At 52.4% G+C, this 19,329-nt stretch overlaps 1 protein-coding gene across 2 annotated transcripts; it reads left to right on the forward strand.

The window, feature by feature from the left end:
* Positions 1-136: 136 nt before the first annotated feature.
* ALKBH5 (alkB homolog 5, RNA demethylase) lies at positions 137-18,593 on the forward strand. Of its 2 annotated transcripts, none has more exons than XM_080353687.1 (5): positions 137-222; positions 775-1,584; positions 7,975-8,055; positions 12,360-12,515; positions 14,158-18,593. In XM_080353687.1, the coding sequence occupies exons 2-5, from the start codon at positions 788-790 to the stop codon at positions 14,339-14,341; spliced, it is 1,218 nt and encodes a 405-aa protein (XP_080209813.1). In that variant the 5' UTR covers positions 137-222; positions 775-787; the 3' UTR covers positions 14,342-18,593. The 2 variants fall into 2 exon arrangements, with proteins under 2 accessions (XP_080209813.1, XP_080209812.1); XM_080353686.1 differs by lacking the exon at positions 137-222 and adding an exon at positions 282-562.
* The last annotated feature ends 736 nt before the right edge of the window (positions 18,594-19,329 follow it).

The following is a 19,329-nucleotide window of genomic DNA, read 5'->3' on the forward strand; positions in this document are numbered from 1 at the left end:
GCTACCCCAACATCCACCGGCCGCAGTGCCCGTTAGGCCCCCGCGCCGCCCGCCAGCCGCCCAATCAGCCAGCGGCTCGGGCCGCTGGCGCCCGCCCCCCAGCCAATCAGCGCCCAGCCGGGAGGCGGGGCGGGGCGTCGCGGCGCCGCCGGTGCCCGTTACGGCGCGAGGCGCGGGCGGAGGTGGCGGCGGCCGGGCCGGGGCGGGGCCGCCGCGTCGCCCGTACGTGCGTGTGAGGGGCGGGGCCGGGGAGGGTCGCGGGGCGCGTGCGCGGCGGGGCGTGGCGGGCCCGGTGGGCGGCCCCGCGGCGATCCGGGATGTCGGGCTGGCTCTTGGTGACGTAGCGCGCCGCTCGCGCCGCGGGAAGGGCTGCGCGAGACCCCCGGTCGCCGCCAACCGCCGCCCGGGCCCCCGCTTCCCCTCCCCCTCCGCCATGGGCAGCGCCGCGGCGGCTGGAGCGGGCCGGGCACCGCGCCGCACCGGGGCCGCCGCTGGGCATGTGCCAGGCCCGGCCGCCGCGTGAGCACCGGCACCGGCAGCTTTGTCCGCCCCGGGCCGAGCCGTGAGTGTGGCGTCTGCTGGGCCGGGCCCTTCCCCCCGGGAGAGAGGGAGGGGGGTCCCGTGTCCCCGGGGCTGGGGGTGGTGGGGGGGGGCGGTGTGAACCGGGCTCCCGCGGGCACGGCCCGACCGATGGCGGTACTGGAGGGTGGTGGGGGCGGAGAGGGGGGGGAGTCCCGTCCTCACGTCCCCGTTCCCCCGGGGTTCTCCCAACAGGGCGGCGGGTGCCATGAATAGCAGCTGCGCGTCCCCCGCCGCCGCCTGCAGCGCCGGGATCGATAGAGGCGGGGGCTGCGGACGCACCATGGCCGGCAGCGGCTACACGGACCTGCGGGAGAAGCTCAAGTCCATGATGCCCTACCGGGACGGCCACAAAGGCGGTGGCGGCGGCAGCCTCCCCCGGGAGCCCCCCGAACCCCCCTACGATCGCAAACGGCGGCACCAGGAGGATTCCGGTTCCGAGCCCAGCGACTACGAGGAGCAGAAGGAGGAGGAAGAAGCTCGGAAAGTCAAAAGCGGCATCCGGCAGCTTCGCCTCTTCAGCGCCGAGGAGTGCGCCAAGATCGAAGCTCGCATCGAGGACGTGGTGTCCCGGGCGGAGAAGGGGCTCTACAAGGAGCACACAGTGGATCGGGCACCGCTACGGAATAAATATTTTTTTGGGGAGGGTTACACCTACGGGTCTCAGCTGCAGAGACGGGGCCCCGGGCAAGAGCGGCTGTACCCACGGGGGGAGGTGGACACCATCCCCGAGTGGGTGCACGACCTGGTGATCAGGAAGCTGGTGGAGCACCGGGTGATTCCCGAGGGGTTTGTGAACAGTGCCGTCATCAACGACTACCAGCCGGGGGGATGCATTGTCTCCCACGTGGACCCCATCCATATTTTTGAGAGGCCCATCGTCTCCGTCTCCTTCTTCAGCGACTCGGCTCTCTGCTTCGGGTGTAAATTCCAGTTCAAACCCATCAGGGTCTCGGAGCCCGTTCTCTTCCTGCCCGTGAAGAGGGGAAGCGTCACGGTGCTCAGGTAACTCGCCCGCGTTGCCAAGGCCTCCGCTAACGTGCCGGGGCTCGGTTGTGTAACGCTATCATGAGGCACATGGGTGCACATCCCGACGGCAGCTTGGGCTTGATCTCGCCTGGCTGTAGGCGTGCAGAGTCTTGCTGTGGCGGAAGGGGTGAAGGAAGGATTTGGAGGGGGGTCCTAGTGCCGTGGTGGATGGGATTTGGGCGGGTGATTGATTTTTGTGTGGGTGCCCTCTCCACGGAGCTTGAGGCAGGTCCTAGTGGGAGTGTGGTGACTTACGGAGCCGATCTTTGGCGTAGTTCCTGTAAATGGTTAAAATAACATATCGAGGCACAAAATGGATCCTCTGCCCAAGAGCGGTCAGAGCGGAGCAGCTGGTTGGGACAGGGCTCCTGGATCTATTCTTAGTTTGGCCGGTACCTCCCTGACCTGACCTTAAGCGTGGAGAGGAGGTGTGAACGGCCTCCCAGTCTGTAAACTGGGAACGCTCAACCCTTCCCTGCCCGATGCTGATGGGGACACCGGATCACAGAGCCCCGTGGGACTGTCACTGGGAAATGTGGTGGGTCGTGGGTGCGAGAAAGGACTTTATGCGTGTTTTTGCAAATGGGTAAAGAGCTGTGAAGGTGAAATGACCTGCCCAAGGTCACACAGCTGGCCGGTGGTAAAGCTGGGATTGGCACTGGGAAATGCCTGCTGCCTAATCCCCTCTGCCTCCTGGTACGTGCGGGGCAGGTGAGGGGGCAGGCAGGGTACATATCAGTGTCCCATCAGTGTCCCAGTCTTGGGAGTGGCAGCTCAAAGCTCAGCGCTGCCCAACTCGGTGACCATATCGTGTCCCCAAAGGTCAGCGTGCTCCCTGCCAGGGCAGGATCGCCCAGGCTCTGCCAGCAGTGCTCTGAGCTACCAACTGTATCCTCATTTGAGCTTTTATATCTTTTTTAATTTTGGACTGGTGAAGGTCCAGGCCGGTTTTCAGGGCTCCCAGGCCGCAACACAATCCCCTGCTTTGGCTTGTAAAGTGATCACCTCAGGGTTCGGGAAGGAATTTTTGCCCCCCCCCATACACACAGCCTCACACCGTTGACTAGTGCATCAATAATAAATGCTGATATCTCACGTAGCTTTTATCTCGGAAAAGCTGCACAAACATTAACTAATCCTCACCGTACCCCCGGCGTTAGGTAACTTCTGGGGATTAGCGAGGGATGAAGGAGGCTGTGGGGGGAAGCAAGAACGGCGCTGAGGAAGTTTTCTTGCTCTCGAGAGCGTGTGGGGGCAGAGGTCAGTGATTTTGTGAAATGGGACCTGGGGGACCTGTCCTGCCGCGTGTCCTTTTACCGCAGAGCAAGCTCTGTCCCGGGGATGGAGGCAACTGCCCTGTTCCCCGTTTCCTCCTCTTAGACAGGAGGAGGGAAACTTTCTACCCCAATATTTCTGCTGGCGATGTGAACTCCTGTGCTGCCTTTCTCTGGGGGCCCTGGAGTAAATAGTTGTGCTTTTGTAGCAAGAAGTCTGTTTTTTTAAGGACAGTGAGAGTGTTTCCCCACTTTGAAGCATTAGCAGTAAATGCAGGGTCAAGCTGAAGTCTTGTAGTCAAAGCCACCAGGAAAACTCGCTATGTGGGAAGGAGAATCAGGACATGGAGGATGGTGGGAGGAGGGAGAGATGCTTTTGTCTGCTTCAGGACCAAAGAATGATGTTTTCTTGTCCCAGACTCTCCCTCGTCCCCCAAAACTGCTGGGAAGGGCTCCTGACATTGGAGCAGGGTGTCTCCCAGGCATGTGTGTTTGCTCATTGGCCTGTGTCACCTGGGTGCCATAATCAGCTTATTGACGTGACTGAAGCAATCGTACAAATCAAACGAAGATATCGTTTTCCCTCCAAATAGAAGCGTTGCTTTCTGAGTGACCCACCGCAGGCGTTCACTAGTTTAATCCACGGTTAGATGTTCTGCTTTCCAGCAAATGATAGACTTTAAATCAGGGATTATTTCAATTTTGGTAGAGCAGTTAGCAGGTACTTAGCACTCACTTAAGAGAGATTCTGCCAAAGTCATTGTTGTGTGATGATATGATCCTGGCTGGATGCAAGTTCCTGCAGATCTCCTGTCTCCCCTCTAACCTCAGCGATTCAGGAGGAGCGGGGAGAGGTGCAGACCATTGGTGGGCTCTTAGGGGTAGATCTCCAAAATCCAGCCCTTGTTCCTTATTTAAGTAAACTCCTCAAACTTGGCTTTTTCTTCTCTCGGTAAACAGTTGCTGAAGGCAGTTGCCCTGGAGATAGGGAAACGGCACAGATCGAAATGGCACGCTTGTAATGCCTGTGATTCAAATACTGCTGGGTCAGTGGCTGTGCCTGGCGTGCCGCCCTCTTTGGGGAAGTCAGGGTAGCCATGTGTGTTTGGTTCCCAGGTGGAAATCGTGAGGATCGAAAGCAAGCTGTTGGATCTCTGTCTTTGCCCCCACATCGTTCTCAGTCTGTCCCCAGATCACACGTGGCCTGTTCCAAATTGTCTTCCTGATTTTGTAGCTGCCTGCCCAGCAGAGAGTCTGCAGAGGGGCTTTCCCTGTTTCCCTTGACTTGATTTGCCTACTGTGAAGCAGGCTGTGGTGTTTGCAAACACTGAACCCTCCTCAAACTCACTGGAAAGTATTCAGATCTCCAGATGACAGGTTAGTGTTTAAAAGGTGGAACAGATTTCTCCTGGCTGGGCTGTGCAAAGGCTGAACCACCCTGTGACCCGCTAGCAAGCCCTTTGCACTTCCAGCAAGACACTTTTTCCTCCTCTCCTTGTGAAATCTGCAGTGATTCGCCCTTGTAGGTTTTGACACCTAGAAGAGACCTCCTCCAGTCCCTTCTTCTCCCGCAGCCCCACAACACGGCTGCTCCTGCAGCTCCTGCTGCCGCCTCCGCCTGTGCTGCTCTTCTTGGGCAGTCAGAGTTAAGCTGGATTTCAGTCCGATGGACCATCCGCTGCCTCCTGGGGGCTGCTGGCTGGACCACATTTGTGGGTTTTCTTTTTTTAGCAATAATTTGATAAGCATCAATCGATAGAAGCAATGGGGAGGAAATGAAGGAATTTGCTGGTTCATCTGGGGAACACGTGCTGTGACAAAGGCTTTGGCTGGAATAAAAGGAGGGAGCTGGGGGGGATGCAGAGCCAGCCAGACCCCTACACCGTGCCCTGCAGCCGCTGTTGTAGGTGGCAAATCTCAGCACTGCACCAGCTGTTTAATTACCAAGCGTTGTGTCTGAGAACTGTGGTTGCAAGTAGCACAGCTGCAGTTGGCCAGAGGAATAAGTGACCAAAGGTAACATTTCCCAGGTTCTGAGAGCTTGCATGCCATATGGGCTTCCCTTCTGCAGCTGCTGAGTGCTCCAGGTCCTCGCCCGGCTGTTTGTAATAGCAGTGGAAATGTCGTGATGTTTGTCTCTCCTGCTGTCTCAGGGCATGGCTGGTGGTAGCGTAATCAGAGCTAATCAGAGCCTCTGGAGGATGAACCTGCTTTCTTCCTAGATGGAGGAATCTCTGCAATTGCCTGGATCAGGTGCTTTTCCAGAAAAGTCTGATCCCTCAGAACAGGCCATTGGTGCGGAGTAAGTTCCACATGTGCCAGCGGTGATGAGGCAAATAGATTTGTCCAAGCTCTGCTTGAAGTGATCGGCATCATGTGCGTGGTTCGTGGCAGCAGCTTTCCTGAACCACGAGTGAAGCCTCAAGCTGCTCAGACCCTGTGATGGGACCATGTGTGAGGTCCCTCTGCCTCCAAGCTGGCCTGGCTGTTGTCAGCCCCTAGAAATATTTCTCGTCGGAGACTCTGCAGAACTTCTGGTGGGCTTTGTACAGAGGGCTTTCTGGTGATGTTTGTACAAAAAAAATATCTGCTTTCATCTCTATGTGAATGGCTTATGTTGTCGCTCTGCAGCAGCTCTTCTGGCCTGAGACTCTGGGAGGAGTTGGGGTGTGAGGTCTGACAGGTTGGTTAGGAGTTGGGGTGTTAATTGAGGGGAGTGTGTGGATGTATCTGCACCTCCCTGTGTTCTGGAAAGTGTTCTAGGCTGGAGATGTCACGCTCAGGTGTTCTTGTGAGCAGCAATTTAAGCTTTTCCTTACCAAGTCACCTCTTAGCTTGTGCTGTAGGTTTGTTCTCTGCACAAGAAATCTCTGGGTAGACCCTTGATATCATTACGGGTGTTTCATTCCATTTACCCGTCATCAGGATGGAGCCAGGCCGGGCAGCGGGTGAGAAGCTTCTGCCAGCACGAAACAGAATAAGTGTGACATAACCAAATAACCTTGTTCTTCCATTTTTCTGCCTGGTGCCTGTGCGAACCCCTCTGCAGGCGGGCCATGCAGAGAGTCGCCGTCGCTATATGGGATACGGTACAAGCTGGCTTTTGCCGCAGCAATGTGGCACTGGGGCAGACTGGTGGATCCCCATCAGGGCCTCGGATGGGAGTGCTGGGGCCGTTACTTTGGTGCTGCCTATATGTATCTGGGACCATGAGCTCTGCCTGGTGCTGCTCTGAAAGCTCACTGGAAAGCGGGTTCCTGCCTGGGGAGGGGGAATGAGCGGCCAGGCTGACATCTTGTGTGACAACAGACCTTTTCCTGATGTTCGGGGTGTCGCTGAGGATGTGCAGAGTTGAATGTTAATGTGCGTGACATTAATGAATTCGCTGAAGCTTGACGCAGAGATTCCTGGAACATAATAGAGCATCATTGTAAGCCCTTTCGTGTAATGCTGGCTTGTTCTGCAGTGCCCCACAGGACGGGGCGGGGATGGACACCAACCCCTGGTTTAAGTGATCAGGTTTTATACTCTTAACTCTCTTCTCAGAGCAGCAAATCCATCCTGGGGAGGTGTTTCTCAGTGAGTGGGTGGGTTATCTAATCAGATAAAGGAAACTTGGTCCCATCCCCAGAGAACACCTGCGCGTGCAGGTCTTGGCTCTGAATGTCCTGAATAACCTATGAGCCGATGTCGCTGGCCGTGCTCTTGGCTGGCACTCATTGTGGCAGCAGCTTCATGGTAAAGCCTCGGGAGAGCAGGCTCAGTGATTTCTGCTTCACGTTAAACTAGCGTGAGGTGTGCTGGCTCTGTGTGGTGTGAGCAGCCTTCACCCATGTCCATTCAAAGGTCGTCTTCTCCTTGCCAGCCATTTCAGGAGGCTCTGAAGGCGTTTACTTTCTCTTTTCCCCATATTTGATTCCAGAAGGCTCTTTTGTGAACAGTCACTCTCCAAACAGCAGGTAGAGGGCAGGCCCAGCTCTCGGACCTGCTTCTCAGCACCCACGTGAGTGATGAGATTTGCTCCCAGTACAGTGGCTCGTCTGTCCCAGCAGATGCGGCGGCCGCTCTCCAGGGACCTGTCGCAACCCCAGGATTGTGCTGAGAAACTGAAGCAGCCATGAGAAAATCGCTCCTGTGTGTTACGGGTGGCCGGGGCCCGTGTTGACGGTGGCTTTGCTCCTGTCCGCTAGAAATGTGGGGGAGGCGAAGTCGTCTTGTCTGGTGAAACGTTTCTGCTGGGAATGGCTGCTCGTGGCCGTAGAATGGAAGGGACCCACAAGGACCATTAAATCCGACTCCTGTCCTTGCGTATGACAATCCCACAGTTCACACCATGCGGCAGCCCGAGCTGGCACTGATTTCCATCGGCCCAGGGAAGCTGTCTCGCCTCGCGAGCCCTGCAGCAGGGAGGTTTTAGGAGCGTGGCTTGGTTTGCAGCTCTGGATTTTAAGGTTATTGGTGTGTGTTGGGTTGAGCTGTGCTGGGGGAGATGTTTGTGCCGTGGCTGAGAATGCACTGTGTGAGGGGTAATGGGAGGGCGAGGGTGCTGGCACAGCAGCGTCTGTGCCCATGTGAGGGGATGAGACACTTGGCTCTCCCCCCTCCTCAAATAACGGATCTTCTCATCATCTCCGCTACGTGTTTGCGTCTGGGCATGCTGTGCATCTCAGCCATGAGAGGTGGTTTTTCTCAGGTATATGTGTTAGGAGATGCTTTGGACCAACATGCTGATCTTTTTTCCCCCTATTGCTCTCTAATTTCTAGATAGATTGGCTGAATTTACGCTTCATAAACTCATTTCCTACATGTCTTATTTCACAGTGTTGTGGCAGGTGGCAGTTTCCTCTGGTGTATGTTAAAAAACTTGATTACAAAAAAGAAAATTAAAAAAAACCCTGACTGTCCTCATTCTTCCCTGAAGTTTCTTGTACTGTAAGTCCAGCTCCCATGGGACTGGGGATGGTGTTTGGAGGAAGAATTTCTGGTGGAAGTTAGGAAATGACTGGCCAAACTGAGTTGTTTGAGGCTGGTAACCACTTTCTGCTTCTGCCTGTCATCTTTCTCACAGCGGCTTTTTGTTTTCTCTTGTCAGTGGATACGCAGCCGATGAAATTACACACTGTATCCGACCACAGGACATCAAGGAGAGAAGAGCTGTCATCATCCTTCGAAAGTAAGTGTTGAAGCCCTCCGGACAGTAAGATAAACTTGGATATGGTGTTGTGATGTTTCCTGAGGTGTTTTTAAAGAAACACTGTAAAACTGTCTTGCTTATTAATTTACTGGCTTGATCTTATCTTGATTAGATGTCAATCTGATGCTCGTTTATATCTTGCTGTACCCATTGCATGGCCAGTGGGAGTAGATGGGACTCGTTACTGTGGAGTTAATCACTTTTTGGCTCTGTGCAGCAGCACTTCATTGTAAAGTCTGGGTTTGCAAGAGCTTTTTGTGTTCAAACACCTGGCTTTGATCGGCTGCCTAACTCCAAACAGCTAGGGTTTCAAATTCTCTTGTTCTGGGCTGTGTATTCAGGTGTCTGATCATACGATACCCACATATATGAATTACCTGGACAGTCCTTTGAAGTTGATGCTTACGATGAAGAATCTCCTATAAAGCAGATAAAGTTTTATTGGTAGCACAGCTTTCATTTCCTAGGGAGAGGGAGAGAGTCACTGGCTGCGAAGGGAAATGGATGTGGTGGATTCAGTGATCGCTTTACAGAGCTTGTCCTACAAGTCAGTGTTGGGAAGCTGAGCTCTTTGAGCTATATCACACGCTTCCTCTTTAGAAGATGCACTGTCCTGGTCAGCTGACGGCATTTCATCAGCCAGTGTCTGTTCCTAAGCTCTTCAGAAAATAAAATAGAAAAAAACCCAAACCAACCCCACCCCGAATTCCTCAGTATAACCTTTTTTTTTTTTGTGCCCAGAAATGTCCTCTCTCATCAGTTCCTTCTACTAGGAGACCAAAAAAATGTGACTGTCACTTCTTGACCCATGTTGATTGTGCCTGAGAAGGTGTTAGCAGTAATTCTGCTGTCAAGAAATCATTTTGCAAGTGAAAACACACATGATTTGAGTGCTGTAAACCCAGACAAAAGCGTGGGTTTGATGGCAGGGCTGCAGTTGTGGCCCAGGCTGGCGTAAATCTCGCGGGTGAGTGGTCTAGATTGAGACTTGCTGAGTTGGCTTCAGGACAAGTCTGTCAACGTCGTGAAGATCTGGCACAAAGCCAGTGGAGCGGAGTTGGACATCTGGTTAGAGAGACCCATGGAACGAAGGCAGGAAAAACAGCAGCCCTGAGGCGTCAGCCAGGCAAGATCAGCACAGACCCAAGGAGGCAGGAGGAGATGTGGCAGGTGATAAAGAGGGGGATCAAAGAAAGAAAGATTAGAACCAAACCACCTGATAGTTGGTTATGGCCACGTGGGGTTTAAGGCAAGAGGGTTGCGACAAGAACTAAAAGGCTCTTGTGTTTGTGTTGTTGGTTTCTGCAGCCAAGGAAAAGCAGTGTGAGTGCTGAGGAGCAGCAGTGGAATGCACCTCCAAACCCCGCAGCTGCTTTAGTTGGACTTTGGGGTGGAGAAGCTGCCTGTCCTGGGCTGTGGAGCTTCTCCCTAGAAAAGACAGACTCAGCTAAATAAGCTAAGGCTGCCCAAAGTGCTGCAGATATCTTACATGTTTAAACTGAGTCTACTTCTTGCTTTTTAGTTGAGTTATTTCAGTTCAGCCGGATTGCCCTCAATGTGCAACCGGGCTTTTTTTTTGCAACCTTTCTGGCTGAGACGTGCCCGGCTGACCTGAGCAGACAAGGCCCATTAGCTCCTCGCAGAGCCGTATGGGCTACGTTTGGATCACTGTCCTTCCATAGCAGCGTGTCCTCTTGTCTTCCCCTGATTTTAAGGGCCAGATTTTCTTAGTGTTAAAGCAGAGGTATCTCTGCCCCATCATACGCAGACAGTGATGGGCTGATTCGACTTGCAGGCTGAATGAAACCACACCAAGATTTTTGTTTATTTTTTTTTCTCTCGAGCAAAGTGGAAACCCCCCTGGTAATTATTTTTGTGTAATCTCCGTAGAGCTTAGCAGCTCTGGTGAATAGATGGCAATTGCCTGTTTGCCAAAGGGGTACGTGCTGATTGCTGCCAAATAGAGCTTATTAATTGCTGTTTATCCCCTGTGACGGCGGCTATCTCCTCGACGGGCCCCACATGTGTGCACACACAGCAGGGCCGCGCTGACCTTCGGCTACGCCTGCATCCCCGCGGCATCCAGCGCTGCAGCAAATGCCATTTCCTAGCCCCGGATCATGCGACTTTGTGCAATCTGAAATAGTGTATTATGCAACCGGGAAAACAGCTACTTCTGCTGGTTGCCCTGCAAGCACAAGAGGCTTGGGAGCAGCCAGCGGCCTCGTAAAAGTCCTCTTCCTCATTTTCGTGGTAAGAATCGGCCTCGAGCTCTCCAGCAGGGTTGGATCAGTTGGGTCATACAGCAGCATAAACTTTGCTGCAGGTAGGAGCTGGGATATTCGTCTCTGAACGGGCTGCCAGAGCCTGCTGGGCCCCAGACATTCGAGTCTGGATCTGCTCCTGCCTCCGCTCCGAGCGCCTGATTCGAGAGATGGTTTTTGCTGGCAGCGACGGGAGAGCAAAGCTGTGCGAGCTGGAGAAGCGGCTGGGGTTTGCAGGATGCTGGAGAGCGATGTGGTTACCAAGTAGGTCATAAACACTTCAGTGATGATATTTACAGCGTTTCCTGCGTGTCGGAGTGCAGGACTGTGGGGAGCCAGCGAGGTTTGGAAATGCTTTGAGCAAGAGGCTGGGGGGAGGAACGATGCTCTCAATTTCATGAGATGCTGAAAGAGGTAAAGGATAGAAATGAGACCTATAGAAGCAGGTCTTGAAAGTCATTTTAGAGCATTTATGCTGCCATTTGTGAGCAGTTACATCGGGGAGTTATTCTGTTTAACTTAAGCTTTGGTAGGAAATTTGCTCTCTGTTTTGGTTTAGCCTCTTGTACCTGCTCCTGCAGCTCCTACCTGTGTTGCTCTGTGTTCAGAGAGAGCATGGCTGTTGTTCCCTTGCCCTTGCAGTATATTTGGCGGTTTGTTGGTTTTAATTGCCAGCCTGCAGTTGCTGTTATATTTGAGAGGTATTTAAACCACCTAACATGTCCGGGGCAGGATCCGCAATGCCTTTGGTGTTGGAGCTGGACTGGGTCCAGCCCTGGAGCCCAGAGCAGCTCTGGACGGCGGTGTTATGGAGCCTGGCAGCTGCCTGTGGAAACCTTTCTTGTTTCTGGCATGCTGGGCAGAGCTGGGCTGCCGGGCCCGGCTTCACATGTGCTGCCTGGCATCGCCATGGTGAACTGGAGGGGCTCTCCCTGATGGTGGAGAGGAGTCTTGGCAACTGGATGTGCTTCCTAACAGCAGTTTAGGCTGGGATTCTCCTGTGGAAAACTCCCTCGGGAGCTAAAGTTCAGCACTAGACAGCAAGTAGTGATTCTTCCCCATTTTTTTCACCCAGACCCTTTCTCTACTCACCCCAAATCCCAAGGAGGGAGACAGGCTGCAGCAACGATATCAGAGTACCTTTCCTTCTGGGATGTGGCTTGGATTCTCTCTGCAGCACCAGTAGTGTGTTTTGCCCATTCTTAAATTTCAGTCTGTGTTTTGAAATAGATTTTTAGCAGTGCTTGGAAGTTGAGACTGGTAACCGTGCTGTGCTTGGAGACGGTGATAGCGCTGTGATAAGATACCATGCTGCCCAGTTTTCATTCCTGCTGCCTCCCTCCATGTGTCTGTGGCTACAGTCACTCCTGGACCAGCAACGGTTCTGCTCTGGGACGAGCTGTGCTCACTCTCTGGGGCAGCTTGAGCACTTTTCTATCCCAGCGCAAACAAGGTGGTGCTTTAAGGGATGTGGTGCAGCTTCTGTTTGCTGGACCTTCTCCTGACTTGTACTTCAGTTCTTTGAACCTCTTAGTCAAGCTGAGAAACGCCTGACCCCATGAAGTATTGAGACAGCAGGGAGTTTCCAGATAGAAGCAGTTATTACTGTCGTAGGCGATGTTAAGTTTCACAGGGCATCTCCCAGGTGGCTTAACTGGAGCCGCGAGTTATCAACGAGTCACTGATTTTTTTTATAGGATTTCACAGGGGCCGCAACGCCTCTGCTCTGTATCCTGTAACTGACATTGCAGCGAGCGCAGCACCATTCACACCTCATGACTACGCGTGTCCCTAAACCTTCCCTCTAACCAATGCAGTAAAGGTTAAAGCTGCAGCTTCAAGTACGAGAAAGCTGCAGCTGCTTCTGCTGTTGAGTGTAATGGTCCTGACGCTCTTCCTAAGTTGCATGACTGGGATTGAGGGTTCTGCTTCAGCACATCTAGGACAAACGTCTGCTGCAGCTCGCTAGCGGTTCTGTAGAAACTCCTCGCAAATTCTCTTCTCTTTAACTATTTGCAGAACAAGACTAGATGCACCTCGATTGGAAACAAAATCCCTGAGTAGCTCTGTGTTGCCACCAGGTTATAACTCCGACCGTCTGTCAGGAAACAACCGGGACCAGATCCTGAAACCCAAGCGGTCCCATCGCAAAGCAGATCCCGATGCTGCTCACAGGTAGGATGGTCTCCCCTAAGAGCGATGTTTTGGATCATATCTCTAGGTTGGTGCGTGTCTGAGATTCCTGGCCTCTGACAAGAGACTGCTCAGCACACTTAAGAAACATCCTAGTTTGCACCTCCTGGGTGCTTTCTGTGGCGTACAGATCTGGTTTATCAGAATGAGGTTCTTTATACCTTCCTCCCAGGCTCGCGGAGGCTAAGCTCTGGCTGTAAGCAGCTTACATTGTTTATCCTGTGAGTGGCATAATGAAGAAGCAATAGATTTGGCTGGCTCTTGATAATGCAGTCGTTCAGAACAATAGTTTCCCTGCAGCTAATTATTTTTGACCTCTATTGCCAAGCAACCTGTGCAGCTGCATTCAACTATATTATGAAAGCAGTCTTGGGAGAGAATGTGAGGTTTTGCTATCTGGGAAAGGTGAAGGTCTTCTTGGGAAGCGTCTCAGACCTGTTTTGATTCCAGAGCTGCATGTGTTTATTTTTGTGTGTAACCAGACTGTGTGAATGTGTAAGCCTGACCTTCAGGATTGCTCCTTGCTGAGGTTTCAGACAGCTTGAGCTCTGCAGCAAGGCTTCCCTTAAACACCACCATGCTGCGTGTGAATGTACCGATAGCCAGTCTGCCAGCTGTCGTGCAATTTTTCTGATATTTCCAATTCCAGAGCTTCCCCAGGATTGACACGTCATTCTCTGCACATGGTGTTAAAAAATAAAAGTTGGCGTGGTCCTGGGGCTCAGTCCCAGCCCGTGTTTCAACCTGTCCGGGGGTGAGGAGGGTGGGGACGGGTTGTTTGTGAGCGGTGTTCATTCACCTGGATGCAGACTGGGAAGATAAATCAAGGAGGTCAACTGCAAACGAAATCTTTCCTCTGTGATTGGAGGGGTGATCATGCAGGACAAATCTGCAGAGCCGTGAGAGCTGGTGTTCAGCCTGATGTGACCTTATCGGGGTGGGGGCGGCTTGTGTAGACTCCTGCACCAAATGACTGTCAAAAACATGGTTTTCTCTTCTTTTGGCCTCAAAGACTCCGGTATAACATCGGTAAACAGCACGGATATCAGGTAGTGGTATCTCTTAGAGAAAGCAGTTGCCAGTGAGGATAAAATCAGTGGTCTACAGCCCACCAGCCCAGGTGCAGCCGAGAGCTCAGGCAGCTTTGCAGAAATAACTGATTGCACTGTGGTAACATTTGAGAGAACTAACGAGAAGACAAAGGCATTTGGAGTCGTTGTTTGATCCGGCACAAGCACCTCAGCAGCTTAAAAAGGAGCACAGCGCTCTGTTCTGTGAGAGACAGACCCCTCTGCCCAAGGGATGTCTCTTGGGGCCACAAGCTGGGCGTAGAAAGAGGTGACTGGGCTGTTTGGAAGTGTTCCTGGTGGAGGCAAAGACCAAAACTTGCCCTGGGAAGGGGAAGGACTTGCTCCATCAAAAGCAAAGTTCTCAGCCTCCCCGTGGGAGCTGCACCTTGATTATGTGTTCAGGCTCTGCCGAGTGCCCAGCACCGGACAGGCAATGTGGAAACAGTCAGTCGTATCGCTCAAAGAATGCAAAACTGCAGATGGTGTCTGCACAAGGAATGTCTAAGTCCTGTGGTGGATGTGCTCTCACTCCTGCTTTCTCTCTCCCCCCGTAGGCCACGGATTCTAGAAATGGATAAAGAGGAGAACAGGCGCTCAGTCCTCTTACCAAAACATAGGAGACGGAGCAACTTCAGCTCCGAGAACTATTGGCGAAGGTCTTACGAGTACACGGAGGACTGTGACGAGGAAGAGGAGGACGGCAGCCCAGCCAGGAAAGTTAAAATGAGGCGACACTGAGGATTTGCACTTTCCAGGCTCGCGGAGATGATGAGATTTGCCTCCAGTCTGTGAAAACTTTCTCTTCCCTCTGGCTATCTTCCATCTAGCTTCAGTTTTGGTTTTTCCTTTCAGGCTGAAGGGTAAACAGGAAGGATCTAGCGATTTGGTTTTTATGAATGGAGGAATGCTGAGACATATGTAAGGATGGAACATGTCCAGTGCACATGGTGTCCTGAGTCATGAGTCAAATGAGCATCTCTCCCTTAGGAAGCAGATAAAGTTATGCCAGGCTGTCTGTTGGGATTTCTTTTGAAAACACCAAAAAGTTCAACTGTTTCATTGCGCAACATTCAATAATTGTGTTTTTTTGTTTTGTTTTTGTTTGTTTTGTTTTGGTTTTTTTTTGCTTTAACTTTCTTCTTTTCCAAATGTTCTAAATATGATGTTTGACCCCAGGAGCTGAAACATTCTGTGGTGGCCTCGTATTCTTTGCTTCACCAAAGGGCTCCTTGGTCTGCTCTTACCTGGTTGTTGTTGGGTTTGTTTTAAAGGTGCCCTGCAGTAACTGGAAGTTTGAAGTTTTGCAGACGCCTCTTACTGCGATTGATTTCAAAGAGTTTAGGACATGTTTTTTGTTGCACTTTAGTACCAGTTTTAAATGCCATAAGTTTCCTTTCTAGTCCCTTTTCCCAAGCCAGCGTGGGCTCGCAGCCTTGTGTCCCTTTCTGAGAAGAATGTACGTGAGCTCTGGTTTCTCAGTGCCGGGCTGACCAGGGGAGTGTTTCAGTTGAGGAGGAAGGAAAATGGTGTCACTGAGGCTGGCCCAGTATTAACCTGAGCTGTGTACTGGAGCCCTGGGGCTGCCCAGTGAGTGATCACATTGAGTATATGCTGCTGGCGAGAGGAAAGAGCAGGAGAGACGCTGTTCTTGTGAGGATGCTTTCCTTGGGACCTCCTGAGAAGAGCTGTTCTCCGCTGCCAGGGGCTGTTTTTCAGCACATTACTCCTTTGAGATGGAGAAAACAAGAGAGTTGAGGTGGCACAGCGTCCCAGGACAGCATCCGATCCCAAGGGACTTGTGTCAGAGCAGGAACAGGCTGTGGCTGCGGCGCGTCTCCTCCGGGCTGGCTCTGGGAGTGAGGACGCTGCGAGGGTCTGGTTTGGCCCCAGTTCAGCGCATTCAGCAGCTGCCCCTCCCCTCCTGGCTTATTCTTGGGGGAGGGAGTTTTCTGGTTGCTACAGAAAATGCTAAGAATTGGGCATTTGGCCCCATGGATTTAGTGTTAGGAAGTCTGCCGCCTTCCTCCTCTCCTCCCACCCATTTTGCGTTAGGCCAGATCGAAGCCTCAGCGTTTTCAAAGTTTGGGGCCCGACACCATATTTAGAACCGAACTTTTAAGAAACTTCCTCAAATAGATTCTTTGAACCTAAGTGTTGGCAGTTGTAAGGAGTAGTCTTATTTTAAAATTTTTACTGCTTTGCCCTCCCTCAAATTGTAGTTTTTCTTAGTGTCGTGTCCCCCACACACTTCATGGTCTGCACGCTTGGCAATAAAAAGATGTAATATATTTTGAAACCTGTTTGCTGCTGTCTTGAGGGGATCACAGTAAAAGAAAAACAAAACACCCAAACCAGAACCCAGTTGTTTCCTGGAGCGCCATTCCTTTGCAATCGAGCACGCTTGCTGACATCTGGTCCTCAGTGTCCTTTTCCTTCTCCGCTGACTTCTGCAGCTCCTGTTGCTCACCTGTTGTTGGGGTTGTTGCTCACCTGTTGTTGGGGTTGTTGCTCACCTGTTGTTGGGGTTGTTGCTCACCTGTTGTTGGGGTTATTGCTCAGGCTGGATCTAGCGGTCAAATTAGTGCAAAGGAAATTATTGTCACTCTGTCTCTGATTCCCTTTACCCAATTGCTTTCCTGATGAGAGCCCCTGTTGGCTCTGTGCAGAGGTGTGGGCACAACCTCGCAGCCAGCCTTCAAAGGAACCTCTCTTGTTTGCCTAGTGATCACAACGTTCACGCTTCTGCTTCTGAAACCTTTAAAAATCAATTTTCAGACCACGCGTAGCATTTGAATGGGTGTTCCTCACCCTCCCAGCTTTCTGCAGAGAATCCAGGCCAGCTCTTGGCTACAAACCCCATTTTGGAAAGCTTGACGTTCCCCTGATAGCAAACTGCACACAGGGAGCAGTGATCCCTTCTCCTCTGTAGGGCTGGTGCAAATATCTCTGACAAACTGGTGACCTGCGAGCAGGATGCCCAGCACTGCCTGCTCCAGATGGTCTTTCCGGACTCATCCTGGCCGCGCTCTCCTCCGTATCGGTGTTGTGTTGGTGGCAGCGGTCGCTGCTGGAGGTCTTGGCTCTGTGCAGCCCCCTTTTCCCCACCAGCTCTCAATTTTACACCTACGCTCTGCAATATGGGTACTATACCCTGGTGTCAAAGCGAAGCTGGAGACAGCCAAGCTTTCCCTAGAGAGGGATTCACGTTGGCTCAATCTCCGCCAAAGGCTGAATGAGGATCCTGAGGTCTAAACCTCCAGCCCGGTACCAACCATCACCTCATCCTGGTCTTCGTGCAGTCTGGACACGTGTGAGTTTCCTTCTTCTCCCCGCTGGGGATTCCTGCGTGCTGCGGTGAGGAGCTCTCCCCTCCCTGCCCCCTGCCCCACGCCTGTGCTGTGGGTCGGAACCAGCAGCTGTGGCTGGAGGGACGGGAGTTGCTCCTCACTGGAGCTGCTCACCAGCCACTGTCTGTTCTCGTGTGCGCTTGGTTTTCAACCGGGCTGGTTTGGGGCTTGACACCTTGAAGAGAAGGAGAGTGGGATGTAACCGGTCTGATCTCTTGGGTGAGGAGTCCTCAGTGTGTGGGCAGTTATCTTCCCCACCTGTACAGACATTTTCTATACATACAGATATATATGTGTAGATAACATGTTTTTTTAACTCTTTTGAACTGAACAACATTGGAGTGAAACCTTGATAGGAAATGAGAAGACACATATTGCACGTGGATCCAGATGTCCGGATCCCTTAATGTCACCTGTCTGATAAGACTGTTTCAAAAACCCTGGTCACGTCATCGGCTTTGTCGTGTTGGTCGTGCAGTCTGACCTCCACACACCCACGGCGTGTTGTCTGTGTAACCTCAGCCATAAACTGGGAATAAGGCTATGTCCAGTGCGATGGTCCCACACACCCAGACCACGAGAACTGTCTTTCCTGAGGAATGGGAAGGAAAGCGGTGTTTGTCCGTGCTTCTCTGCAAAGAACAGGAGGAATTGGGGATTTTTTGAATCTTGGAGACTTGGTCATCAAACTGATGCTCTTGCATCGGTCATGTGGGCTCGATACGTCTGTATGATGAGAAGAAAGGGCTGTTTGCTGGTGGGAAGCGGTGAGCGGGCTCAGGGAGGGGCTGTCGGTCTGCGGTGGGTCCCTGTGCAGGCAGGGATGCAGGCAGTGGAGCCCGTGTTGCCACATCTGTCTCCGCACCCGCTGAGCTCTCATCCAGCTGTTAGCCAAGAGCTGTTACAGCGGGATCTGCTATGTCAGCAGAAGCTGCAGTCCCAGCCCCAGGATGTTTGGCTCATCCCAGAGATCAGGGGCTTCCACCCGCGGTACCGGCACGAGCCGCCGTTTGCCGCGACCAGAGCTCCGTCTCTAGGGTTTTGGTGCTGTTGGCACCTTGCGTTCACCACTACGTATCCGAACCCTGCGGGTTGAAGTGGCTGCGATGCTCTGAGCAGCGCGTGGGGGAACAGGGTCCAGACCCCCACCAGCAGCAAATGGTCTTTTATCTGCCAAAAGTGTTCACTTTCCCCATCGGGAGGAGAAATATTCAGCTGAGAAGCACATCTCTGCTCCTTCCCGCGCCCCTGCCCACACTTAAGAGTTCTGGCTGACTTTAGTTTTGTTTTTTTAAAGATTCTAATTTTTTTTGTTTTGTTATGAATAAAAATTAAAAAAAAAAAATAAAAAAGAAAGTGGCAATATTTTTTTCCTTAAGCTTTTCCTAGGAAAAAGCGTGGTTTGTAACAAAGTTGTACAGTTCTGAAGTTTGAGATACCCGAAGTACTGTGTGAAACGCTGTAAATGGGGCAGAGATTATTTTATGTACAGTCTGATGAGGGGGGAATCTTTTAATCCTGGTTGATTCTTAGGAAGAATTTGGTTCTTCACTGTCAGGGTTTGGAATTTCATGGTTTCATTATAATTTTTTTTTTCTTGTATAGATTGCTGCATTAATTGAATAAAAGCAGAAAGCATCGTTCTGCCTGCCTGTGTGGTGCTGCTGGCGGCTGAGATTTGTGCCTCACGTTCCCCCCCCCGCAGAAACGAGGTTGCGGGGAACTGCTTCTAAATAAAGGGAGTCTCTGGTTCCCTGGGGACGGGGCGGCCAAACGTAGTGTCTGTCCCTGCTGTGCTGCCCTAGAAAGCGGGGATGGGGCTCTCTGTCCTTCTCCTCCTCCTGCTCTCCATCCTCGGGGACTTGCTGCAGCCAGTGCCTGGTCCCCAACTGTCCCCAGCAACCTACGGGGGCTGTACCCTGTACTTCAACCTTGGATGGAGCCCCTTGTCCTCCCTGGCTGGTGGGTGGGTATGTGGTGCCTGAGAGAGGATGGTGTGGCTGGATGGGGTCTGTTGGCCTTGCATGGTGGCCTTCCTCCTCCTCTTCCTCCACCGTGAGCTCCTGCCTGCTCTGGTGATGTCTTCTCCATTTCTGAAGATCAAACTCTTTCCTTCTGTCCACCCAGGAGCCCCATCCCCAGGGCAGCAAGTCATTGAGGGACCTGGGGGGTTCAGCTGGAGAACAGGAGCTGAGGGGAGACCTTCTGATCTCTGAACTGCCTGAAAGGAGCTTGGAGCCAGGGGGGTCGGGCTCTGCTCCCCAGGAACAAGCGCCAGGAGCAGAGGAAACGGCCTCAAGTTGCACCAGGGGAGGTTGAGGTTGGATCTGGGGAACAATTTCTTCCCCAAAGGGCTGTGGGGCATTGGAACAGGCTGCC

The sequence above is a fragment of the Nesoenas mayeri genome, assembly GCF_963082525.1.
Source record: "Nesoenas mayeri genome assembly, chromosome: 15".
Taxonomy (NCBI): Eukaryota; Metazoa; Chordata; class Aves; order Columbiformes; family Columbidae; genus Nesoenas; species Nesoenas mayeri.